The 25,346-nt window shown below is 40.1% G+C and overlaps 5 protein-coding genes across 5 annotated transcripts; 4 read left to right on the forward strand and 1 right to left on the reverse strand.

Annotated features, from left to right (window-relative positions):
* The first annotated feature begins 1,614 nt into the window (after positions 1–1,614).
* capn9 (calpain 9) lies at positions 1,615–10,722 on the forward strand. The gene is made up of 20 exons (XM_004085047.4): positions 1,615–1,889; positions 2,444–2,513; positions 2,595–2,713; positions 3,197–3,330; positions 3,414–3,582; positions 3,666–3,749; positions 4,482–4,567; positions 5,253–5,330; positions 5,459–5,619; positions 5,733–5,893; positions 6,877–7,085; positions 7,827–7,863; positions 7,977–8,057; positions 8,441–8,498; positions 8,825–8,889; positions 9,611–9,679; positions 9,756–9,834; positions 10,041–10,157; positions 10,245–10,303; positions 10,470–10,722. The coding sequence occupies exons 1-20, from the start codon at positions 1,683–1,685 to the stop codon at positions 10,494–10,496; spliced, it is 2,070 nt and encodes a 689-aa protein (XP_004085095.1). The 5' UTR covers positions 1,615–1,682; the 3' UTR covers positions 10,497–10,722.
* Positions 10,723–13,078: 2,356 nt separating this feature from the next.
* Positions 13,079–13,977, forward strand: LOC101160134 (histone H1-like). The gene has a single exon (XM_011493439.3). It carries the CDS (start codon positions 13,129–13,131, stop codon positions 13,735–13,737), a length of 609 nt encoding a protein of 202 aa, XP_011491741.3. The 5' UTR covers positions 13,079–13,128; the 3' UTR covers positions 13,738–13,977.
* Positions 13,978–14,626: 649 nt separating this feature from the next.
* LOC111948080 (histone H4) lies at positions 14,627–15,292 on the forward strand. Its single transcript, XM_023959543.1, has one exon. It carries the CDS (start codon positions 14,651–14,653, stop codon positions 14,960–14,962), a length of 312 nt encoding a protein of 103 aa, XP_023815311.1. The 5' UTR covers positions 14,627–14,650; the 3' UTR covers positions 14,963–15,292.
* Positions 15,293–17,557: 2,265 nt separating this feature from the next.
* On the reverse strand, positions 17,558–18,093 carry LOC101165374 (histone H3). Its single transcript, XM_011480631.3, has one exon. It carries the CDS (start codon positions 18,049–18,051, stop codon positions 17,641–17,643), a length of 411 nt encoding a protein of 136 aa, XP_011478933.1. The 5' UTR covers positions 18,052–18,093; the 3' UTR covers positions 17,558–17,640.
* Positions 18,094–18,371: 278 nt separating this feature from the next.
* On the forward strand, positions 18,372–18,849 carry LOC101160784 (histone H2A-like). Its single transcript, XM_011479912.3, has one exon. The coding sequence runs from the start codon at positions 18,405–18,407 to the stop codon at positions 18,789–18,791; it is 387 nt and encodes a 128-aa protein (XP_011478214.1). The 5' UTR covers positions 18,372–18,404; the 3' UTR covers positions 18,792–18,849.
* The last annotated feature ends 6,497 nt before the right edge of the window (positions 18,850–25,346 follow it).

Here is a 25,346-nt window from a genome sequence, read left to right on the forward strand (position 1 = left end):
TGAAAGTGTTGAGACGGTCCTGATCCTCCTAGAAAACATTTTTCATGTTTACATCTGTTCACTAAGTGCCAAAAAATACAAACTGTTCTTCAAATCTGATCTCCACTTTTGTTGAACATTTTTCCTCTTTTTGTCATAATGTATGTTTTTTCAGACAGAGTTTGAAGACACTCACTATGTTTGTCATCGTCACATGTACAAGAAAATTTCAAAAGAGATCAGTCATTCATTAAAACAAAATTCATGACTAGAAAAATGGACAAAAAGTTCATTGGCCAATAATTGAAATCAATAAATTATTAAAAAAAATAAAAAATAAAAAATAAATCAATAAATTATAACTGATTGATTTTCAGCTAAATAAAAAGGAAATATGTCATTAATAATGAAACACATTGAATAAGAGGGTTGCATTTGTTAAAAACCAGTATAAATAGTCATAAATATAAATAAATTTAACAAGCATTCACCATTGCAAAAATCCAGCAGGTCCAGATTTAAATTTCTAACGCTATTTTTTTTTTTATCTATGTTTAAGATGTTTATAGTTTTCTCACTGGAATCTGTAGTGTGATGAACCAGCAAACCGTCCAGGGTGAAACCCGCCTTCGCCCTCAGTAGCTAGGTAGACTCCATCGACCTTGTGACCTTTGTTAGTCGCTGAAATGTGCTGCTATTACTCAGTTAAGACAATAGTAGTACAATGATCCGGACTGAACTGAGTTACTAAAATGCCCATTAATAAACATCTTTTTGGAATTTTGTGACAAATTAATTTAAGCACTGGGACTAACAGCATCATCAGCTGGAAAACACGGATACAAAAGATTTAAAAACGTTTTCTCTTTCTCCTCCTCTGCTGTCTTTGCCTTTTTTCTGTACATGTGAGGCAAACAGAAAGACGTCCAATCACCAAGTCGGGTCAGTTGCAGTTGTCTGAAGCTGAACCACAGTGAGGGACGAGTGTCGTGTTCACTAAACATGTGATAACCTTTTTATTTCAAACAATATCTGAATAAATTAGTATGACTTCCTTTGTTAAGAAGAAAACATGCAGGTTTTAAAGTTTTTACCTGTTATATCAAAGACATTTAACTTCAAAAAGTAGCAGTACGAAAAATACAATGTTTCTGTATTATTTATAGTTTTAAATGCCAAATGAATAACAATTATATAGATTATATATGTTTAGGCTGGCTGAATCGTTTATGTATAGATTCGTGGAGCATTTATGAAGATGTGTATAAAATCATATGAGAGGAAAAGATACACAACTCTATGTTTGAATCTGTGTGTGTTTGCGTGACCCTGTCCAGCGTGAATTACCCTCCCCCCCCCCCCCGCCCAGCATCAGTGGAGGTTCCAGCATCCCTGTGGAAACAAAGCGGATAGAATTAAAGACTTTCAAATCGTTGCAAATCTCAAATTGTCCTCCAATTTCTAGTGATCTTTTCTGCTGATGTCTTACTGTAAATCAAAAGGATCTACATTCTTTGGAGTTTTAAAGTGAGAACATGAAGCAGCATTCAGACCAAACCCATTCAGTGTGGGGAGGAGAAACCAGTTTGTGTTTGGAAGGCGTGCACCCAGCGGCCCTACCCTCCTGACAGACCTGCTCCGCAGAGACTCCATCGCGTCTCGCCTCTCCGCTCCACTCGCCCACCTGCTGCCAGAAGAGGAGGATGCCTCTCCAGTCCACTCTGTCCGGCAAGAAGTCCAGCTCCGTCCAGGCTGAGAGCACTCAGTGGGATGGGAAGACGTTTGAGCAGCTCAGGCAGGAATGTCTGCAGAAGGGGGTTCTGTTCGAGGACCCGGACTTCCCGGCCGTGGACTCGTCCCTCTTCTATAGCCAGACCGTTCCAGTTCAGATCCAATGGAAGAGACCAAAGGTACGTACGACGTTCTGCAGTTTGGTTGCTGGGTTTCACTCAGGATGACGGCTCATCTGAATGTTTTTGAAAGTAAAGATACGTCTGTTTCATGCTCCGGGTACAATATGACAGGAGAGGGAATTGTGTTGATTAGAAAGTTGTGTTTAAACTGGCAGCAGAAGAACCAGTTCTGCTTGAAAACTGTGTAAATAAGAGCGTTTACAGACTGGTCACCATCATGCAACTCCATGATCTGCAGAAGACGGAACATATTGATTCAGTCAGACCTTTACCTGTAACACGTCTCAGTTGTCCAGAACCTTAACGAGTTTGCCGGGAAGTTCTCCACCCATGTTTGTGGTTTTTTACTCTCCGTTTCTATCTGGGGCGTTCCGAACGTCTGCCGAACGTCTCGGCTGCCGGCGTGCAGGTTTGTGTCAGGTCTGTTTAAATTAAGACCGGCGTCTGAATCAGGCCTCTGGAATGTGAACACACCTATCAAAGCGCAGCTCTCACCTGTCTTGATCTTAAAAGAACCTGTTTCTTTTCCTGTTTTTCTGCTTGTCTTGCAGGAGATCTGTGAAAACCCAAAGTTCATCGTGGGAGGTGCAGACAGAACCGACATCTGCCAAGGGCAGCTGGGTGGGTTTCAGAGGTCACTTCCTGTCCTGCATGCATGTTCTTTACTCATTTAACAACGATGGTACCTGGTTGCTCTCACAGGTGACTGCTGGCTCCTGGCGGCCATCGCCTCGTTGACTCTAAAAAAAGATGCCATGGCTCGAGTCGTGCCCCCCGACCAGGACTTTGACCACAACTACGCCGGCATCTTTCACTTTCAGGTGCCTCATCGATGGTTGAACACATAAGGAAATGAGTCTGAGCATCTCAAGGACATAATTTACAATATTTGCTGTGCAGCAGAGAAAGTCTGATCAAAAAAGTGAAATCAAAACCAGAAAAGCTCAATTGAAAGGAAAGGCATTTTGGAAATGTTGACATGACAGAATTGGTTTTCTTTCTCAGCTGTTGAAAGTAAGTTAAGTTAAACACAAAGTAGTGCATTCATAGTTAAGATAAAATACCTATTGTCATTTTAAAAGCTAAATTTAAAAAATCTTTCTTTGGTTATTAAAGGAAATCTAATTCTTGCTGAAATTTCCATCATCTTCTGTTGCAGCAGAATCCTCAAACTGAACGGTCATTCCGTCACTGTTATCATGTTTTCTTTCTGCATCTTTTAAAAAAAAAATCCCAGGTTTTGTACCAAAGAATGTCACAATAATTAGGAATAATTCACCGTTTTGTGGTTTATTTTTTTTCAGTTCTGGCAACACAACAAATGGCTGGATGTGGTGGTGGACGACAGACTGCCGACTGTGAGGAACCGCCTCATCATGCTTCACTCCGCCTCCAACGACGAGTTCTGGAGCGCCTTGCTGGAGAAAGCTTACGCCAAGTAAACGTCACGGTGATTCTGACGAGAAGTCCATACCTCATCACCGTTTACCCTCCGTGACATTCTGTCTGTTTTTTTTCAAGACTGAACGGCAGCTACGAGTCCCTGAAGGGCGGCAGCACCATGGAGGCCATGGAGGACTTCACCGGTGGAGTCGGTGAGATGTATGAAACCAAGAGTGCTCCAGAGAACCTGTTCTCCATCATGAAGAAGGCCCTGGACAGAGGCTCCATGATGGGATGCTCTATTGATGTAACTTCCAGCGTCTTTCCTCCTTAACATCTGTGGATTAGCGCCTCCTTCAGGGCAGCCTCAGAATTTCTGATTCTCTCCAGATCACCAGCTCTGCAGAGTCTGAGGCCAAGACGAGCACGGGTCTGGTGAAGGGTCACGCCTACTCCATCACAGGCATGGAGGAGGTAAGGTCACCAGGGTTACCCAGGGAACTGGGGCAAAACTTTAGGCTGCTGGGGAGGGTCACCTCCATGCAGACTGAACATTCATTTGAGCCCTGAATCCATCCCAAACATCAGGTCTCCCCAGGAGCTTTGAGAAGATCCTCTTCCTGATTTATTGATGGCTGTTAAACCCTTCTTTAGTTTGTGCTCTGTGACGACCTGGAAGCCAAAAGCATCTGTATATTTTAAAACAGAAGTTTTTTTAATAAGTAACACAACTTTGATAAAAAGAGAAGATAAAATAGAAATATATCCTGAGCAATTATTTGAGAAAAAAAGTAGCATTAGGAAAAAAAATCTTTAAATTAGAACTTTTTAAGTTTTCCCCCCAAACTAACTCCTTTTATTACTCCCAAACAAAATAAAAGACTATTTTATTTCATTGCTCCAGTATTTCTACATGTTTATCAGATACTTACATCCTTACATAGACGTGTTCTCCCTACCATGATAAAGGTGGAAAGATTTCATGTAATCCGGACACCAGTGAAGATCACAAATCATTGAAGAAAAAAGGTTCAGAGCACTGTCTGGTGGGTCTAGATGACACAACTCCCAACGTTAAAGTGCCTAGGATAGAACACGGTTTAACCAGAGTCAGATGGAAAATTACTCCAATTATTGATCATTAGTACAATGTTTTATATGTTGCGGTTTCTGATGCTTATTTTTACATTTTCTGGATCTTCTTAGTTGCAGTTCAGGGGTCAGACAGTGAAGCTGATTCGAGTCAGAAACCCCTGGGGTCAGGTGGAGTGGAACGGAGCCTGGAGTGACAAGTAAGGAAGACGAAAAAAAAAACATGAAGAGGGTTAAGAAAAACCTGATCTTCTAAAAAAAATATATCTCTGTGTAAAAATTTTTTCTTTCTGAATGAAAAATAATGAAAAGCTCCTTAGGTCAAGCCCAGAAATGTAAGGAAACATTTTGTAGCAGTACTTTGTGGTTGTAATAACTTCCTGTTTGCTACTTCTGATGCTAACATTAAGGCAAAATGCAAATTTAAACAATTAGCTAAAAAAAACAGAAAATAAGGATTTTGGTTATTGGTGTCTCTGGGAAATTTAAAAAAATAGACTGTATTGATTATAAAAAAAAAAAAAAACCAGAGCAACCCCATACCATGACACTCCCTCCTAACATATCACTACTTTTTTTTTAACTGCATCTTTCAGAGGTCACAACAATGAATCAAAACATGAAACCTGATTTGTTTCCTTTTTTCTTTTTATTGTCAATCAGGTTTCAATACGTTGACTAAAAACATTTGATGAAGAACCGCCTCCCTTGACCTGAAGCGGAAAACATTAAAAATTAAGCGAATTCTTGATTTTGACGTATAAACATGACGATCCACAAAGAAAGTTCAGCCTCACCTGCACTTTGCTAGCCATGAAAAATTCAAATTTGAGTCTGCAAATATGATTTCTATGATGTGTATAGATAACTTGATTTTTGTCTCAGTTCCAGAGAATGGAATTACATTGACAAAAAAGAAAAAGACCGCATCCTGCAGAATTCTTTGGAAGATGGAGAGTTCTGGTGAGGGACCAAGAAGGCTTTGATGGAACTTTGATGGATGGAACTTTTGATGGAACTAAAAAAACAAACTAACAGTTTTAAAAATATTTTAGTAATGCTCAGTAGTGGTTTGGTGTTTGTTACATCAGGATGGAGTTTGAGGACTTTAAGAAGAACTACGACAAAGTGGAGATCTGCAACATGACGCCTGACGCCCTGGACGACGACACCAAACGCCACTGGGCGGTCAACGTGTTCGAAGGAAACTGGATCCGTGGCTCCACCGCTGGCGGCTGCAGGAACTACATCGGTGAGATTTGCTCAGTCCTTGTTTGGCAAAACACAGCAAATTTCTGAGCGTTTGTCTTGTCCTTGGCTGCTGTCCTCTTTTTGTCGTCCAATAAAATCTTTGCACTTCCGCAGACACTTTTTGGACCAACCCTCAGTTCCGGCTGCAGCTGGAGGATGCTGATGATGATGATGATGACGTGTGCAGCGTGGTGATCGCTTTGATGCAGAAGAACAGACGGAAACTGAGGAAGGAAGGCCTGGACCTGGAGACAATCGGCTTTGCTGTGTATGAGGTCAGAGGAAAACCAGCAGCTTTGATGTAAACTTTATTAAGAATAAATGTACAATAGCACCGTCTGCAAATGGTTTCTTAATACAGTGAAATATAAATATATATATTGAAAAGTCTTAAATGGGTAATTTGTTAACCCTTAATACTTCAGAGCCTTTTTGAGAGTTTTTACTACTTTATTGTTTGCCATAATAATTTATCTTTAAAACAGTTCTTTTGTGACAAAGCTTGATGTTTAACTTTTTATCACAATTGCTTCTTAATTACAGATTTTTTTCATTATAGTAAACAATAATTACATTGAAAAAACTGAAACTGTGCAAAAAACTCAGTTCAGAGCAGTACATTTTCTTACTGCAAAAATCACAAAAATATAAATTCACTGTTTCTGTGTGTGACAAAGGTGAAAAATCCAAAGACAAATTCAAAATGAATGAATCCAAAAACAAAGCAAAGAGAAAGTCAAAACAATGTAAAAAGAAATGTGTAGAAACAAAAAGCAGGTAAAGCTCGACTAAACATAAACAATGTTCCAAAGATTTATTCCAAAGAGAACGGCAATTATGTGTCATAGCTCTTTTTTAAAATTTCAAGCCCAAGAAATGAACAAGGTTATTAAAAAAAAAAAAAAAAAAAAAACAAAAAACTGTTTTGAACCCTTCAGGTTGAAGTATTTAAACCCGAGCTGGACGTCCTCCGCCAATCAGGTGCTCCAGACAATTTGGGTTCTAATCTGCACACAAATATAGGAGGGAAAGAAAAAGAAAGACAGAACCTCCCACTGCAGCAGAAAACAAAAGAAAAAAGAGACAGAAAACGTACAAAAAACAAACAAAATTAATTTATAAATAAGACCCTTTAAAAATATCAAACGGTAAATTTCTGCAGCCTTTTGTATAATTTCTTTGTCCAGATGTCAGCAAACGGCTTGGAGGAATTATAAAACATACAGTCGTAGCAGTAATGATATATTTTGTTTTTTAGGCACCTGATGATGAGAGTCAGGTGGAAAAGGATTTCTTCCGCTATCACCCGTCAAAAGCTCGTAGCCGGACCTACATCAACATGCGTGAGGTGTCTGAGCGCTTCACGCTGCCCCCTGGGAAATACCTGCTGGTCCCCACCACCTACCAGCCCCACCAAGAGGCGGACTTCATCATCCGGATCTTCTCGGAGAAAAAGGCTGATGCCATGTGAGTCTTTGGAAAGCAACCTGACAATAGATAAGGACTATTTAAAAACACACATGTGCCCCATTTGTCACTTTCGGTTAAAGTATCTGTCAGATGACTAATCCAAATCAAAGATATTTTTTAGTCCAGCTTGAATCTTAGTGTGCAACATTCATCCTTCGAGGCGACCCCAGTCCCACTCCATCCCATCAGAATGGAGAGGAGCAGGGAGCCTGTGGCCCGCCCGGGAGATTTTCTGTTACAAATATGATCTTTTTCAAACAACATTTTAGTGGTCTTATTTGAATAAAGAAATACTCAGAAATGCAGTTTTAATCCTAATTATATCTATGTTTGTCCTCCATAATCAGAAAATTCCACAAGAGCATGTTAAAAATATTAAAAACAGCATTTTTATTGGAGTGGGTCTTCATAGGCTTTTCCTCTATTAATTGGCTCATCCAATTTTCCTTAAATCAACCAAAAACTACAATTCCCAGAGCCCCCCTCTTCACATTTAGTGTCATCAAAACACCTCAAATGTCCCCTGCAGATACCCAAAGAAGTTTATTCAGAACTCTGCAGTGGTAGGGAGATATTCAGAAGATATAAATGTTTGGTATCGATCTAATGTAAATGTTGCAACGATGGATACAATGCTAAGAGGAAGAGTTCCACATCAACAAAAGATTAACACAGTTTACACATCCTCCATCAACTATGAAACTGTGTCATGAATCTGGAAACTTTTCTGTTTCTCAGAGAGCTGGGGAGCAACGTTGATGCTGACCTGCCGGATGTAAGTGAACCTCCCGCAGTGGGTCGTCTGTGTGTGTGTGTGTGTGTGTGTGTGTGTGTGTGTGTGTCTGTGTGTGTGTGTGTGTGTGTACTGAAGCTGCTCTGTTTCTGCAGCCACCCATGCCCACCCCTCCAGAGGAGGAGACGGATGAGGAGAAAAGCCTGAGGAGACTCTTTGACCAGCTGGCTGGAGATGTAAGAGAGCAGAACCAGAACTTTCCACCCACCAGAATCTCTTACGTTCATCATTCGGGTCATTTTCTCCTGATAAATGTGACGGTCGGCTGATCGGACCTGCAGCAGAACTTTACTTTATTAGGACGTCTTTACAGCATCCTTTTCTTTTGTTTTGTTGCAAAGTTTGTGCGCATAAAAATGCCAGCAAGACATTTTCAGGACTTAAAAAAGTACTTAAATAAACCACATTTTTTACTTTTTGAAAACAGAAAAGACAATTTAATCCACCTGTGTAAAAACAAAACAGTTTGAAAAAGAACTTAAAGTATTTTGCTGTGATTTTTCTCCCCTGCGTGTTAATTTCGCAGTTTTTGCTGATCTTTGTTCCATTTTCCCTCCAGGACAAGGCGATCTCTGTCAGAGAGCTTCAGCAGATGCTCAACGGAGTTCTCAGCAGAAGTAAGTCGGTCCCAAAAAAAACTATTTCTACTCATTTCATTTGACAAAAAAGACAGATGTCACAAGAAAGTGGAAGTAATTCGATTTTCCATCCAAAAAGAAAAATCTGCTTTTTTCTTTTCTTTTATTCATTTCAAATTTTAGCCTGACAAAAGTGAGTCATTTGAGTTTAAGTTTAAGTTAAAGAAAGTTGGTGATCACAGAAAATAATTGGTTTACTATAGGTTTTCGTGTAAAATATGATGTATTTATTATGATGTATTTAGTGTGATATATTTATTATGTTGTTTTTATGATGCATTGACATGTGAATGTTTTGTCTTCAGGAAAAGAGATCAAGTTTGACGGTCTGAGTTTGAGCACCTGCCACAGCATCATCAACCTGATGGACGTATCCTTGGAAACGCCTCACATTTACACCATAACTCCTCATTTATCCCACACTTTTGTTATTTTGTGCAACGCTTTATTTTTGGAACATCGTTCAGATCGCTCTATATGATTGGTTTTTTTTTAATGCAGAAGAAACCAATATTTCCTGCTCCTACACCTGGCTGTGGATCCTGTTTCCGGCTCGACTCGCGCCTTTGACTGTCCCCACAACCACGGCTGGATGAAGCTCGTCTGCTGGACTTTTATATATGTAGTTGTAGATTTAGATAAGTTAATTCTTCTCTAAGATTTCTGGTAAATCGCCTGTCCGTCCTGGGGGAGGATCCCTCCTTCATGTGGGCACCCCTGAGGTTTCTTCGTTTTTTCCGGAATCCGGTTTTTTTGGGAGTTTTTCCTTACCGCGAAGGGGGGTCTAAGGGCAGGGATGCCAGTATAGCTTAGTCAGTTTGTTAGTTCATTTTAGTATTTTTCTATTGAACTCTTTGTATTCGTGATCCTTTTGATTTCATGTTTTACTTCGAAGCCCATCGAGACGACTGTTGTTGTGATTTTGGGCTATACAAATAAAATTGAATTGAATTGAATTGAACAAGCACATGATGACAGTGGGCAGAAAAACCTTTTTTGGACAAGACAAAGAAAACCAGTCATTTAAAGTCTTGGCTCCTGTTTAGGAGGCAAATCTTCTATCTGGTTGTTTTCCTGAACGCAGAAACCAGGTGGATAACACGGGGATGATCGAGTTCCAAGAGTTTAAGGTCTTCTGGGAGAAGATGAAGAACTGGATTGTACGGACAGCTTTATGTGGTGACATGTTTATTTGTTGTCATCAGGAAAGCTTCATATCTATCTTTTTCGTGGCAGATGCTCTTCCTGGCCTTTGACACAGACCGCTCAGGGAAAATGTCATCCTATGAGCTTCGCAGCGCTCTCAAAGCTGCAGGTGAGTCACCTGACTGCTGCCGACGCTTTGGCCTGTTTTAGTAGGATAACAGTAGAATTACACAGCTTTGGAGAATAAGTAAAGTTTTTCAAACAGTCCTTAGCTGCAGAAACAGACATCAGTTCCTCGTTACTGCGTACAGATTGTAATCTTCTCTGTGTGAACCTCACATCGCCAACATGACGCGGTGCTTCTCCTGAATGCAGGGATGCAGCTGAACAACCAGCTCCTGCAGCTGGTGGGCCTAAGGTTTGGAGACGACACCTTCAACATCGACTTTGACGACTACCTGACCTGCATCGTCCGCCTGGAGAACATGTTCAGTACGTTCACCAGACACACAATCTGAATTCATCTGACAGGATTTATGTTACCTTTCAAAGTTTATAAAGGTGGTTTGTGTCGTGCAGGAGTTTTCCAGGCTATGGACAAGTTCAAAAGGGGGCGGGTGAAGATGAACATGATGCAGGTAAACTGACAGAAAATGATTGATCTGGTATTTTATATCATTGAAAAATTTCACTCCGACTTTTTATTGATCCTTCTGATTTATTGAGCAGCACATTAACAGATTACTGCTGCTCCTTTTTGTTTATTTATGATTAGAACTTACAGAAATATTCTTCATGTTTCAGTTTCTCATGTTGTCGATGAACGTCTGAAGAGGAGCAGAAAGAAAACCGACAAGAGCAGAAAATCAAAAAGACGTTGAAATATTCTGCCATCTGTTTCAGTTTAAAAGACAAATTCTCATTTTAAATGTCCAAAGTTTGTCTGGTTTGCTTGCAAAACGTTCCTAAACCTGTGAAATGCTGCTTTAAACTGTGCTGAGCTTCTGAAACAATATGTTCTCTACTTGATACATGAAAATACAATTTATAAAGAAAAGTGTCTGTTTTTTCTTTACATTTCACATCTACATGGAAAAGTAGCAAATAAACCAAAACACACAAATACTTGAAAGGAAAAAGAAATGCACCGTTCCTCCAAAATAAGAGCATGAACATCTCAAAGTAGAATCTTATTTTAGAAAAAATTAAAATCTTCTTCCTCTCTCCTAATGTTGTCATTTTAACAGTTTATTGTAAGTTTCTGCAAATCCTTTTCATGAATCCATCCAGCTTCAGAACCGACAGAAGCCCTTTCGGGGTCAGAAATCACAACACCCACACAAAGGTGTAATTTAGAGACACTAACAAATATTTATTTTCAATATTTAGAAGCGGACATTTAAAAAAAATTGCATAAAAACAAGTAATATTTATGATGGTAATCAATCTGTGCATTTTAAACAAATATATTAAAACATTTACTTATAAAGTAATAAAAACATTTTTTTAAAAGTGTTCCACTTTTTAAACTAGAAATTGCTGGATGTTACATGAAAAGCCTAAAAACTGAACATAAAGTCTGAGCAAATAACCCAAATTAATTAAATAATAACTGGAAGAGCCTCCTGTTTTCATGTTAGCCCAAACTGTAACCCAGAATTAACTGAATTATTTACTGACTACTTGTTACGGCCCGACAGCCAAACCTGTCCCAGTCTAGGGGAAATCACAACGGGGCCAGAACATATGAAAAATGGACATCAGTATGTTTAGGAACACAGTTTATTGAGTGGAAGAAAGAACCTGTGTCCTGTAAAACAAAAATAAATCATTACTGTGCTGGTCCCAACAAAAGAAAAGAGGGATTGGAGCCTTGGCCAAAGATAAAATAAGTCAGAGAGACAACTGACCCAGCCACGGTGACCGTCAGAGTCCGCAGCTCCCAAGGCTGCCTGACAAATCTAACCAATGAAAGAAACAAACAAAGCCCGTAAATAAAGACTACCACGGTCCAACCCCGAACTGAAATACCAAAACCCAGCAGTATAAGACTGCTGAGGACCAAGAGGGGATAAAGAGAGAAACAAACCAACCAGCACAGCTCCAACTCAAACCAACTGCTCCTCAGCCTCCTGCTCTGCTCTCTCTGGTTGAGGCCTCCTCTGACTGAAATACCTGGCAGGTGAGCAGAATGATAGGGGATGCAGCAAAGCAGCAGCAGCAGCAGCAGGAAGACGTAACACTACTGAATCAATTATTCAGAAAATAATTTGGATAGAACCACTTCTGAGTGATAATATTAATTGTACATATGGGTTCTGAAAGAGTAAATAAAGAGTGGATAGAACAAAATTAAATGTTAATAAAATCAAAATTGGAAAATTCTATCTTGGATAAAGTTGCCTGTTATTTTTTTTAAATCAATTTTCTTTTTATTTATTTTTTTTATCACAAACAGTATTTTATTTAGAAATATAAAACTGGTCGAAATACATATTTTGGATTAAATAAAAAAACTCTTATATTATTGTTGAGGTGCAAACAATGGTTTTTGCAAGAAATTTACATTTGATGCATTAGAAATAATACTATTATAATATTATAACAGAGATCTCAACACATTGCTAAATCAAGTTATCATTCAGATTTCTGGCAAAGATTTTCATTAAATTTTAACTGTTTTATTTTCATTTTTTTTGGGGGCTGAAGATTTCTTAACACTTAAAAATATCGGATTAACTTTGATTTTCTAGAAGCTGCATGAGGATCTGGCTGCTGTCTGTGAGCAGCAGGACTTTAGTTTGACATAATTTAGTCACATCTGAACTCTAAGACTTTTTTTTGCTAAAATGTGAACAAAAATCTTCTCTGAGGTAATAAAAGATGAAATCAATACAGATAAATTCAGTTTGACATTTTTTCATCAGAGCAAATGAATTCCTGCAGCCAGCTGCCATGTTGGTGTGTTTGTTGTCGCATATTAGATTAGATTTTAAATAAAACAACAATTGACACAATTCTGTCGTTTATCTGAACATGTTGGTCGATTATAGACATCATTTTCAAAAAGTTTAAATGTATTTAAAAGCGTTTAAGGAGACAGAATATTCGCTAAAGTCGCTCAGCAGCGCTCAGCTTTCAGAGGTTTGGGTGACTTTTGAAGGCTCTATTAGGAAACTGGCGGTAGATTCAGAGCTGGACATGAGCTTAATCTGAAGAGACTCTTGTCCGCTGTGGACTGCTTCATCTGGAGTTTTTGGTGTTGCTCCAAAACAGATTATTTACTCTTTTATCTCGAGGAAGAAAACACAAGTTCCGCCATTCCGCCTGCACGCGCGCGCGAGCCGCCTCTACTTGAGTCTCCACGGTTCTCATGGTGTGTTTAACTGCAGCGTCAGCGCTCAGACTTCTTCAAACTCAGTCAGGATCGTTGATCAGCGACAGACCAGACAGTAAAACAAACATGGCAGAAGTAGCTCCAGCTCCCGCCGCCGCTGCGGCCAAAGCCGCCAAGAAGAAGACTTCCAAGCCGAAGAAGGCCGGTCCCAGCGTCAGCGAGCTGATCGTCAAAACGGTGGCCGCTTCCAAGGAGCGCAGCGGCGTGTCTGCCGCCGCCCTGAAGAAGGCTCTGGCGGCCGGAGGCTACGATGTGGACAAGAACAAAGCCCGCGTCAACACCGCCATCAAGAGCCTGCTGACCAAGGGGACTCTGGTCCACACCAAGGGCACCGGCGCTGCCGGCTCCTTCAAGATGAGCAAGACGACCGAAAGCACGAAGCCTGCAGCCAAGAAAGCCGCTCCTAAAGCCAAGAAGCCCGCCGCCAAGAAACCCGCAGCGGCTAAGAAGCCCAAGGCAGCAGCCAAGAAGCCCGCAGCTGCTAAGAAGTCTCCCAAGAAGGTGAAGAAGCCCGCAGCAGCGCCCAAGAAAGCAGCCAAGAGCCCCAAGAAGGCCACCAAGAGCCCCAAAAAGAGCCCCAAGAAGGCGGTGAAGAAAGCCCCCGCAGCCAAGAAAGCTCCCGCTAAGAAGGCAGCCAAGCCCAAAGTCAAGAAGACAGCAGCCAAGAAGAAGTGAAGAAACATCCTCAGAATTCTGTAGAAACAAAGGCTCTTCTAAGAGCCACCACTTCTCCTGTCAGCAGCTCATTCCTTTGGTTTCAGAAAACACAGAACAAATCAGTGCAAATATGAGATTAGTTTGACAACTAATTTGCTGATTTATATCAATCTAAAAGGTTTGTCAGTCATTAAAACACAACTAAGAAATGTTCCACCTTATGTATAAACGTAGATCAGTCCATCATTAAACATAAACCATAAACTAAAAACAATAATTAACAGTTTAAACGTGTTTGTAAAAAGATACATTTGTTTTAAACAAAATGAAAAAACTCAAACTACAAAGTAATACTGCGGAAGTAGCATAAATGTTTACAATTACACTTTGATAAAAAATGCATGATTATTGTTTAGGTCTGCACACTACAGTTTTTAATATATCAACTTCAATCGGGATATGTTTTAATTTATTAGAATTTAGAGACGTTACTGTTAGCAACTGCAAAAGACAATGTTCAAAAAAATATTCTTTACAGTTATTCAAAGTTCCAAAGATTCAAGTAATCATAAGAGGACAAAAGACAAATCGATTTCATTACTAAATTTAATTGTGAATTATTGGCATCTTGTGATTTTAACATGTCAAAGGTTTTTTTAAGTGGATGTTAAACTGTCTTACATTATAGTACTGCAGAGCTCCAAATTACTCTCGATAGAGTTCAGTTTGTTATTGATGTTGTCACAATTTCTCTTGTTGGCCACCTGGAGGTGCACAAGAGCTAAAAATCGGGACCTGGGGATAGGAGAAAAAAACAACACATAGAAGAAGAAATCAGACTTTTGTCTTCTAACAGGTCCTCAGATGAAAAATATATCTCAGAGAACATTGACCTGAGCTTCACTTGCGACTTAGCTCCAAATAACTAAGAATGAGCGGAAGAGGAAAAGGCGGGAAAGGACTCGGTAAAGGTGGCGCTAAGCGTCACCGTAAAGTCCTCCGTGATAACATCCAGGGAATCACCAAACCAGCGATCCGCCGTCTGGCTCGTCGTGGTGGAGTGAAGCGTATCTCCGGTCTGATCTACGAGGAGACCCGCGGTGTGTTGAAGGTTTTCCTGGAGAACGTGATCCGTGATGCCGTCACCTACACCGAGCACGCCAAGAGGAAGACCGTGACCGCCATGGATGTGGTGTACGCTCTGAAGAGACAGGGACGCACTCTGTACGGATTTGGAGGTTAAATCACTGATCCGCTGTCTGCAGACAACAAAAGGCCCTTTTAAGGGCCACTAACTTCTCTCTAGAGCAAAGAATCTACGTTCGTTTCTCTCGAACTTTGCTGAATTCCATAAACAAATAAGGTTCTCAGTAGATTTTTTTTGTCATAGGCACGCTAAATGAACCTGCAATGTTAAACCAGCCACCTCCCATTTCATTAATTCTTACAGGGTGTCGGATGAGCTTCCACATAACCACAGTCCTGTGGCCAATTCAGGTATTCATTAAACTATAATCCTATCGTGTATTACTCGCATGTTTTCAAAATTGTGTGCCTTGTCTAGGCTACCCCACCTTGGTGGGACACAGCCTTGGTAAATAAAAAAATAAATGTATTCAAAACGTCAAATATAAATAAACCAGAACCACCAGAAGATGTTCTACAGTCAAATCAGAATTTAATTAATAACATCTATGGCCCCAATACTTTATATATTTTATTTTCCTTGCCAGTAAGTAGATTTTGTCCTATAACAATTCACCAACATGTTTCAAAGTTTAATCTGCTTACAGAAAGTCATTGGACAGATTTTCGTTTTGACAAACCTGCATTACAGTGATCCCTTGTTATAACGCGGTTTACATTTCACGGTTTTGCTACTTCACGGATTTGCATCGTGCATTGTGTTCTGCATTCTGATTGGCTAAAAGGTCACTCCGCTTCTTCTCTACCTGTGCGTCAATAACGTTGCAGTTTAATATGTACACGTACGTAAATCAGCTTGCCAAATTAACATTACGTACGTGCAAATTCTCTAGCAATTTTTAGTTTCTCTAAAACCCATAGAAAAAAGAGCGACAACAACTATGAGGTGCCGTGTAGGACATAATTCAGAATTAGCATTCACATACACATGTGAAATCTCTCACATACACATGTGAAAATGCTCTCACATACACATGTGAAAATGCTCTCACATACACATGTGAAAATGCTCTCACATACACATGTGAAAATGCTCTCACATACACTATTCAAAATGCTCTCACATACACTACTGAAATTTTCGACAAAAACGGAAGGCATTTCAGTAGAAACGGAAGTTGGCTGATTATCGCGAGATAATCATTCGTCTGAATCATTCGAAAATGGCAGCCGGTTGCGCAAGGAAAACCACCGAAACGTGTAAGTATATTAAAAAATATCCAGTATCTGTTGTAAAATATATTTGTAAATACTTAAGATGATGTGTTTAATATGTTAAATTCCTCAATCAACAACCTAGATTGTTTTGAAGCTCATCAATTTCAGTAATGCTAAAGCTAACGCTAACGAGAATTAGCGCCGAAGGCTAAAAACAAACGCTAGATATTACATCAAAAAGCAGTGACTTCTAACCGTAGTCACAAGTTATTAACACATGTTTTAAATGTGTTCATATATGTAGGGACAGACGAGGATGAGGAAAATCCGATCCATTTGCGGATGGAGAAAGATAGCCTGTTTGTTTTCAAGCTAGCTCGTGCCAGATGGGTAGAGACATATGATCAGATTTGACTTCATTTTAATAAACGGTTAATCGTTGTCGTACTGGGTTAAAGGTTTATGTTAAAGACCCAGAAGAGAGAGGAGGAAAGGGCTAGAAGGGAGGAACAGCGACAGGAGAGTCTGTTAAGTTTACTTGAGTTGAAATTATTGTTCTAAAATGTAATGCAGCCATTGTTTTTCCAATTTGTTTAATAAATGTATGAACAAAAATGAATAATTTACATGTATTATTTAAATCTGAGCTATTTTTAACAATCTTAAAAGGATTTTCATATAAATATCAGATGTACATATTTAGAATTTCGTTTTATATGTTAATAGTTATTTTTATACATGTTAACAATAATCCTGGTCTTCTAGAGTCATGTGTGTCACAGTTGGAGCTGAAAGGAAAGCAAAGATTTGTCCTTGCAGACAGACATGACTCTGCTCGTCCTGCATGTTCCTGGTGTTGTCCTGCTGTGGCTCAACATCTGTGGCTAAGCAGTCGCCTTTGCTGATGCACAGAATGTGCAGAATTGAACTGCAGGCAATGAAAGTGGTAATGCGCCACTTTGTTTCTGTGTCAAGCGCGTTATGAACAACACCCAAAAGAAAAAAGTACTGAGCACGGGTGTCTGAATTGCTTTTAAATTCAGAGAACTATATATAGTTCTGCACTATATAGGGTTTTAGTAGTTAGGGATCAGGGCAGGAATTCGGACACAAGTTCTGAGGTTCCCTTTAGGAGTAAGGAAGGAATCACATTAGGACATCTAAACATCAGAGGAACAGCACGTTAGAGGTATGGGAGATAAAGTCAGATAACAGTTTGGACATTTTATAGTAACTTGGAGTTTTATAGTAAACATGGATTTAGAAGCTCTGACCATGGAGATCTGATATATTTCAGAACACAAGTTTAATTTTGACAGATCATTTATGGAGAGTTTTTATTTTAAAGGCAAACAAACTAGATTTAAACTGCCAACAGATATGGTGTTTATGGGTAGAAGACAGTAAAGTGACATTCGATGAGAGACAATCAACATGCACCCTGGAGACCCCAAATCAAATGAGATTTTACAAGTGTAAAATAAATGTGGATGAAATGCTCTGCAGATGTGTTGGTGGCTCTTAAAAGAGCCGTTGTGTTGTTTCATCTGCGGATGTTTAAGCTCTTTCCCCACGGATGCGGCGGGCCAGCTGGATGTCTTTGGGCATGATGGTGACCCTCTTGGCGTGGATGGCGCACAGGTTGGTGTCCTCGAAGAGCCCCACCAGGTAAGCCTCGCTGGCCTCCTGCAGAGCCATGACAGCAGAGCTCTGGAAGCGCAGGTCGGTCTTGAAGTCCTGAGCGATTTCTCTCACCAGCCGCTGGAAGGGCAGCTTGCGGATCAGCAGCTCGGTGGATTTCTGGTAGCGACGGATCTCACGGAGAGCCACGGTACCGGGACGGTAACGGTGAGGCTTCTTCACTCCTCCGGTGGCCGGGGCGCTCTTACGGGCAGCCTTGGTAGCCAGCTGCTTCCTCGGAGCTTTGCCTCCGGTAGATTTACGGGCGGTCTGCTTGGTTCTGGCCATTTTACTGACTCGTCTGTCTTTACAGAATAATCTGTTACGGAGGGGAAGTCTCGCTGCTCTTAAAGCCACCGAGAAACTGACGCAGCTTCACAGATCTGGATCCTGATTGGACAGCAGCTCCTCCTGCAGATAAACGAGGGGCCTCGCGCCCGAATGAGACCTGCTGATTGGACCCAGATCCGTTCAAAAAGACCGCTGATTGTCAGAGCGGACTCCTCCTGCCACTCTGCTGGAAGCCTGTCCTCTGATTGGTCTGGCAGGAAACCGACCCGCGCTTGCAACGATTTAAAGAAGGCAGAGCGACGCTGTGGCTCATTTCCTAATCTCTGTAGGATCAATAAAGAACATTTATCATGTCTGGACGTGGAAAGACCGGCGGAAAAGCCCGTGCCAAGGCAAAGACCCGCTCCTCCCGCGCTGGTCTGCAGTTCCCCGTGGGTCGTGTCCACAGACTGCTGCGCAAAGGCAACTATGCGGAGCGTGTGGGAGCCGGAGCCCCCGTGTACCTGGCCGCCGTGCTGGAGTATCTGACCGCTGAGATCCTGGAACTGGCCGGAAACGCCGCCCGCGACAACAAGAAGACCAGGATCATCCCCCGTCACCTGCAGCTGGCTGTCCGCAACGACGAGGAGCTCAACAAGCTGCTGGGCGGAGTCACCATCGCTCAGGGCGGCGTGCTGCCCAACATCCAGGCGGTTCTGCTGCCCAAGAAGACCGAGAAGCCCGCCAAGACCAAGTAGATCCTTAATGATCCACCAACAACACAACGGCTCTTTTAAGAGCCACACACTTACAACCGAAGAGCATCGCTTTTTTAGACTTGGTCTCTATACCTGCTTGTTCCAAGACAGCTCTGCTGGAACCAACCAGCTGCTGACAGGTGAAGAGTTCACCTGGACAGTTAAAAAACACAAACATATATAGCATTTCAGGACGAATTGAAATACCGGTAACTATCATTTATATTAACAAATTTGCACTTATTTATGTCTTCGACAAAAAAAAATAAATCACTGTAAGTTGCTTGGGACACCTGTCCTATTCACTGTTTTTATACTCTGTAATTTATTCCGACTTTATTTTCAGGAACTAGTTTTATTTTTTGAATGAAAACCGGAAATACAATTGACAGAAAATGCATAGATGTATTTGAAATGGATTCTTTCATGATTGTCTCTGTTCACCAATAAAACATGCAGCAACATGAAACTACAGCTTAACGGTTTATATTTAAAAGGCTGTAGAATATTTTCACAAGGCCTCAAGTTCAGATCTGATTGTTTAAAAAAATATAAGATTTTATGTTCATTTATGTTTGGCAAAATCTTGTGACAAATTGCCAAATGAATCTATAGATGAAACTAATTTTTTTTAGGTGTTTCCAAATGTCTTAAAGTAAGTCAAAGGCAAACTGAGTCAAGAGTCAAAATTTCATCTGGAGTATCAGTTCAAACTGATTCCCTTTGATTTTAAAGACTGCAAAGCTGCACGTTTCTTACAAATTTGTGTTAAAAATGCAGTTTATTGGCACAACTTGGATACTATTCTTTGTAACAGACAAAAAATGGAACATGCAGTTTAAGCCACTTTTGCAGCCAAACAAAAGCATCAGAAGGTGTGAGGAGAGAATGTGATTAACTGACACTGACACTTCCTTCAGTGAGCAGTCTGAACTGTGGTGAGAAAACGGATCTGTGGTCTAACGTTGCATTGAAATGTTCATCTTTATGGTTCATCTTCTGAATACCCTCTTTGTAAATAATACATGCTGCAGGCGACAGGTTGGCTCTTATGCACCCTGTGGCGGTGAGAAAGGTGTGGTAGGGGAGATGCAGGCTTGTCACAGACATTTATTTTTTCAAACCCCCAAATCCAGCACCTGTATGGGGTCTCTTATTTAAAAATCTAAATCTCTTTAATTAGAAATAAATAAAATGTTGCTTTGAACCTATGGAAAATTTAAACGTTTAACTCCACACAAAACTGCTTCTGTGTTGTTGGGGGCGGAGTCAGAACACAAAGTTACTCTATTTAAAAATCTCTGATACAAAACTGAAGAAAACCTCTGTTTATTCCAATGACTTAATTTTTTTTAATTGAATTTAACAAAACCTTAGAGGTTCAATCATTGTTGGTGTTCATTATTTGTAGTTGTCTGTTTTTGGACATCAGTCTTTGTTTTGGTTTATTGAAGCCGGTCAGTCTGTCAATCATCCTCACATTTATCTGGTTTGGGGTTTTTATGCAAAACTTAATAAGAATGTTGAAACTGGCTTGTTTTTTTAAGTGTTAACCAACATTTTGTGTAACTGTAAATCTCATGTTTGTGTGTAAAATTTTTACAGATAAATCTAAACATGTTTGTGATGATTTCTCTGTTACAGCAGCGCAGAATGAAGAAGGCTGGAAACTGAAACACGACGAAACTGAAATCTGTAGGAATAAAGGATCAACTGTGTACATATGGTACTCATATGATTATCCAGCAGAGATAAACGGAGTAAGAACCACTGTTGAGAAAAGCTTCTGGTTCATCAGAACTGCGGCAGAACCTGTGGATCTAAAAGAAGATCCAAAATACAAAGATAGAGTGACGTACAGCAGAAACGGAAAGAACTGTTATCTGCAAATCTCTGAAGTGAGAGAGAGCGACTCTGGAGTTTATAAGTTCATATAAGTTGGTTGATAACAAACCATGAGAACAGAAGTTTCACTGGAGAACCTGGAGTGAGATTTACTGTTGAAGGTAAACTCTCATCAGATTATCAATATTTCTATCAATTCCACGATCTAAAAGTGTTTGATGTTTCCAGCGTTTTTCTTAGAATTGATCGTCTGTCAGATCAGTTCTTCTAAATCTGACCTGACAGATTTATTCTGAACTTAAAAAGCATTCAACTGTTTCCAGAGAACACAGAGAAGAGAAGACCTCCAGGGAGCTGCAGATATCCTCTGACCTCCTTCATGGTGTTGCAGACTTTCACTAACATCCATGTTTTCTTCATATTCCAGAGCTCCAGGTTCAGGTCATTTCCAGATCAGACCAGCAGGAAGATTCAGGCCTTCAGCTAAAGTGTTTCAACAAAGTTTGTGAGGTCATTCTGCGAAACAAAAATCTGAAACAATCTATAGAAACAGAAGTATCTTTATTTGTGTCTATTAGTGAAAGAATTCAGTAACTTTGGAATAAAAAACATTAAAAGTTGATTTGATACAAAGTGATTTTTCAGACAAATAAATTGAAAGACAGTTGATTAAAAGTGGATGGAAGAAAAATACTTATTTCATTTTCTTGATGTTTTCAAATTAAAATGAAAAGCCATCATTTTAAATTCATTTTCATATTTAAAGACTCAAAGTTAATAAATCTAATCAGAAAACATAAAAACCTTCAAAGACAGAGAGAAAAGAGGAGTTTTTCAGAGCAGAAGTGTTTCTCTAAAAGCTCTGATCAGACTGGGATCTTGTTGGTCTTCAGCAGTTCATCACATTAGTTTGTAGTTTTCTGTCTGGATTCTCTGTAACAAACTGATGATGAACAACTGAATAACTGCAGTTACTTCACTTTTTCTGACCCACAGTTGTTCCATTTTTACCATCTCTCCCCTCTCTCTTTATTCATCTCAAAGCGTGACAGAAGGTCAGAGCTGTAACCATGACAACGCTCAACGCTGTAGCATTTCTGTAAACTTCTCCTAAGATTTTGGTGTTTTTTCATGTTTTCATGTATTTTATTCTTACATGCTATAAATACAAGAGATACAAATGAGCCTGTTGGTTTAGATATTTTCATGTAAATGTTTATGAACCATTTATGAACTTCCATTTTAATTACTTATCAAATTAACTGATCTGAAATTAAAACCTTGGGGACACATTGAAATAAAAATGAGATAAAATATCAGATCAGTTCTTCATCCACACATTTTTCCGATGCTTCCATCCATTTCTCCTAAAAATCATTTGTTGTTGTTTTTTTCAGATCCTCCACAAACTGCCTCTGTGTCATGGATTACCCCCGGAGAGATCCTGGAGGGCAGTTCAGTGACTCTGACTTGCAGTTGTGATGCTAACTCAGCAGCTAACTACACCTGGTTCAAGGAGAGAAATTCAAAAGTTCTCTCTGTAGGTCCACAGTTTGTCTTCAGTTCCATCCAGTCCACAGATTCTGGAGAATATTACTGTAAAGCTGAGAACCAGCTGGGTTGGAACAGATCAGACTTCAGATCTTGAGGTGAAATGTGAGTTGTTATTATTATAATGATGATGATGATGATTATACCAACTTTTCATACGAGATACTTTTACAATCAAATCCAGATAAACATTTGAATAAAAGCGCTTTGTTTGTTTTTAAACAAAAACATTTAGTTTCTCCAAACTTTCCCCTTTTTATCCAGATGCTCCACAGATCCTCTCTGTCTCTGTCAATCCTCCTGAGATCCTGAAGGGCAGTTCAGTGACTCTGACCTGCAGCAGTGATGCTAACCCAGCAGCTAGCTTCACCTGGCTCAAGGAGAACAAAGACTCTCTGAAATCAGAAGAACAGATTTTCACCATCAGTGACATCACAGCAGAAGACGGAGGGCTTTACATCTGTGTGGCTCAGAACAAACTGGGGCAGCAGAACTCCACTGTTCAAGTGTCGGTTGGATCAGGTAAGTTAATAATGTCGTCTACGTGACAAAAGCTGCCATGCTGCTGAATTCAATCAGTTTACCACGACGTTCCAGACGACACTGTAGCATCTTTGAACTGACTGAACTTTTGATGAGCTCAAATGAGTCTGTCCCACTTTCTCTTTGGAACTAGAAACGTTTCATACAGGAAGGCAGAACTGTCCTTTGATTGATGTTCTGGGGAATTTTTGGTGTTAAATAATCAATGATCCAAAAGTTTGTACATGTGAGTGTTAGCCTAGCTAATGTCTGTACCCAGCTGGGACCTTTCTGTGTGGAGTTAGCATGTTTTTCTTCCCCATGTGTGGATTTTCACTAAGCAGGCCGACTTCTTTTCACAGTAAAATTATGGATCTTAGGATCTTAGGTCAGTTAATGTCTCTAAACTGTCACTAAGTGTGAATGTGTGGTTGTATGTCTCTTTCTGACCCTGGAAACTATCCAGAGGGAACCACTGACTGTATCAGATAACTGGACTGAGTGTTAAGTCATTCATAGAAAATGGTTTCATTCTGTCTCCAACCAGATGAAGTCAGTTCACTCGGTACAATCACTCCAACCTATAGGGCCCTTGCAGGACTGGCATACCCTGGTCCTCAAGAGCCTCAGACCTGCCTGTTTTTTCAGAGGTGGGCCATCAGGGCCTTCAATGCCTTCTCTTAAGGCCTAAAAATGTCTGAAGCATGTGTCAATCATATTTTGATCATGCATACTTATTAAATCCTTTCAAATGATCTGGCCATTCCATTTCATTGTGTTTATGTTGGTTATGCTGCTTCCAGACAGACATATTTTCATATTGGAGCATTTAACCAAATCGCATTTCAGCTGTCCATTGTTGCCAGGCAGGGTCAGAGCTAAGTAGCCCTTCACTGTCAATTATGAAGGTCCTGTAATGCATATCAGTGTTGGACATTGATTCCTTTCAACCAATCATTTGAGTTGTTGTCAGCAGAGTCTTCTAGCAGGCTTAAGGCCCGTACACACCGGGACGAATATTCGCCAGGCGTTATTCGCCAGCGTTTTTCGCCACGTTTTTTGTGTTCACACCCAGGCGATTTTCGCTGACGATGATCCGAGCGAACATGCAATTTCCTTCCCTGACATTAGATGGCGCTTAATGTAAACAGAAATACTCCTGTACACAAGGTGGCGCTGCGCATCTTTACGCTTCTTAAAGTCGCTTTTTACTCAGAAGAAGAGAGCAAGTATTTACGCGCTTGTCAGAATAATACAAAGAAAACATGAATATTTCAAGCACCAGTAGCTCATACTGGTACTTGGTTCGGGGATATTTTAGAATGTCCGTCATTATTTCTTCACGGCGGTGTAGACGCTACTTGGCGTCTATCTTCTTCGCTGGTATGTGTGCTCAGAAAGGCAGTTTTGTGTTTGAGCGCCCCCAAGTTGTGTTTTACTGTAACTTCAGAAGCTCCAGACACGTGTGCAAAAGCGCCATTCTCATTGGTCGAATAGATTTCGACGAGACGCGTCGAAAAAAAAAACGAACCCGAGAAGATTTTTTTGTGACGCTTTGACGCGCGGCGTTTTTTCGCGTCGGTGTTCACACTCTCATTGATGCCCTTTGTTTAGTCACGCGACGTTAAATGTCGTCGAAATTCGTCCTGGTGTGAACGGGCCTTTAGGTTGAAGTCACGGTATTCAGACCTCCTGATTAGACAGAAGTTTCAGGAATACAGTACAGGAAACATTTCCCACATGTAGCCTTGTCCAGTTTGACACAGATCCATGGAGCAGTTTCTGATCTGTCTCAGTTAAAAACAGACTGACTATAATGTACTCCATGGAGGATTTAGTAGGAAAATCTCCCACTGTTCTCATTGACTTCCTTTATCAGAAAAATCTGAATGAATCACAAAGCAGCTGTACAGATTTGTCTGTTTGGTGCTGACCTTCCCAGTGTCCACTGCGTTGATCAAGTGGACATTTTGGGCTCTATGGTGAATTCAAACGTATGCAGAACTAGCCTTGATGGAATAGAAAACGACTTCTTGACAGAATTAAAGTGCGATAATCTACATGACAGGATGATCAAAGTGTTTTTGAGAAAAGAAAAGGATGGATTTTGTCTTCAAATAATCAGATTATTTGATGAGTGAAATGATAAATATCATAATCAATAAAATTTTAAATTGATGTGGGTATTTTCAATGTTTTTTGCTGACTCTAGTTACAAAACAAAATTAGTTTACTCTTTTGTTTATTCAGTGAATTCAGAGGCATTTCTTGCGGCTACAGGAATTTTCAGTGTGCAAAGCTCGTTTTCTACATCGTAAAATGGTTCATGAGGGGTTGAGTGATTCAGACCTATCACTACTTAACCTTCCTATGGTGTTAGGATCCCTACGGACCCGTTTTGATTTTTAGTATGCATAAAAGTACTTCATACGTTTGTTTTTTGCGTTGAAACTTTTTGACTTTGTCAGGGACTTCCATTTAAACAAAATAAAAGCTTTTTTTTTTTTTTTACTAAATTATAAGGTGCGCTGGTGAAAAAAATGACTTTTGTGGTGTTCGGGTCATTTTTGACCCGGTTAAAATTTTAGATTATAAAACAATAAAAAATGACAAAAATGAAATCGTAAACACACAATC

This window comes from Oryzias latipes, chromosome 1 (assembly GCF_002234675.1).
Source record: "Oryzias latipes chromosome 1, ASM223467v1".
In the NCBI taxonomy this organism is placed as follows: Eukaryota; Metazoa; Chordata; class Actinopteri; order Beloniformes; family Adrianichthyidae; genus Oryzias; species Oryzias latipes.

Bases quoted from the DNA above. Each gene is read 5' to 3' on its own strand.
- capn9 (XM_004085047.4), top strand. From the start codon at position 1,683: ATGCCTCTCCAGTCCACTCTGTCCGGCAAGAAGTCCAGCTCCGTCCAG. The intron at 3,331-3,413 runs GTAAACGTCACG...TTTTTTTTCAAG, and splicing joins CTGGAGAAAGCTTACGCCAA to ACTGAACGGCAGCTACGAGT. The intron at 10,304-10,469 runs GTAAACTGACAG...TTCATGTTTCAG, and splicing joins TGAAGATGAACATGATGCAG to TTTCTCATGTTGTCGATGAA.
- LOC101160134 (XM_011493439.3), top strand. From the start codon at position 13,129: ATGGCAGAAGTAGCTCCAGCTCCCGCCGCCGCTGCGGCCAAAGCCGCC.
- LOC111948080 (XM_023959543.1), top strand. From the start codon at position 14,651: ATGAGCGGAAGAGGAAAAGGCGGGAAAGGACTCGGTAAAGGTGGCGCT.
- LOC101165374 (XM_011480631.3), bottom strand. From the start codon at position 18,051: ATGGCCAGAACCAAGCAGACCGCCCGTAAATCTACCGGAGGCAAAGCT.
- LOC101160784 (XM_011479912.3), top strand. From the start codon at position 18,405: ATGTCTGGACGTGGAAAGACCGGCGGAAAAGCCCGTGCCAAGGCAAAG.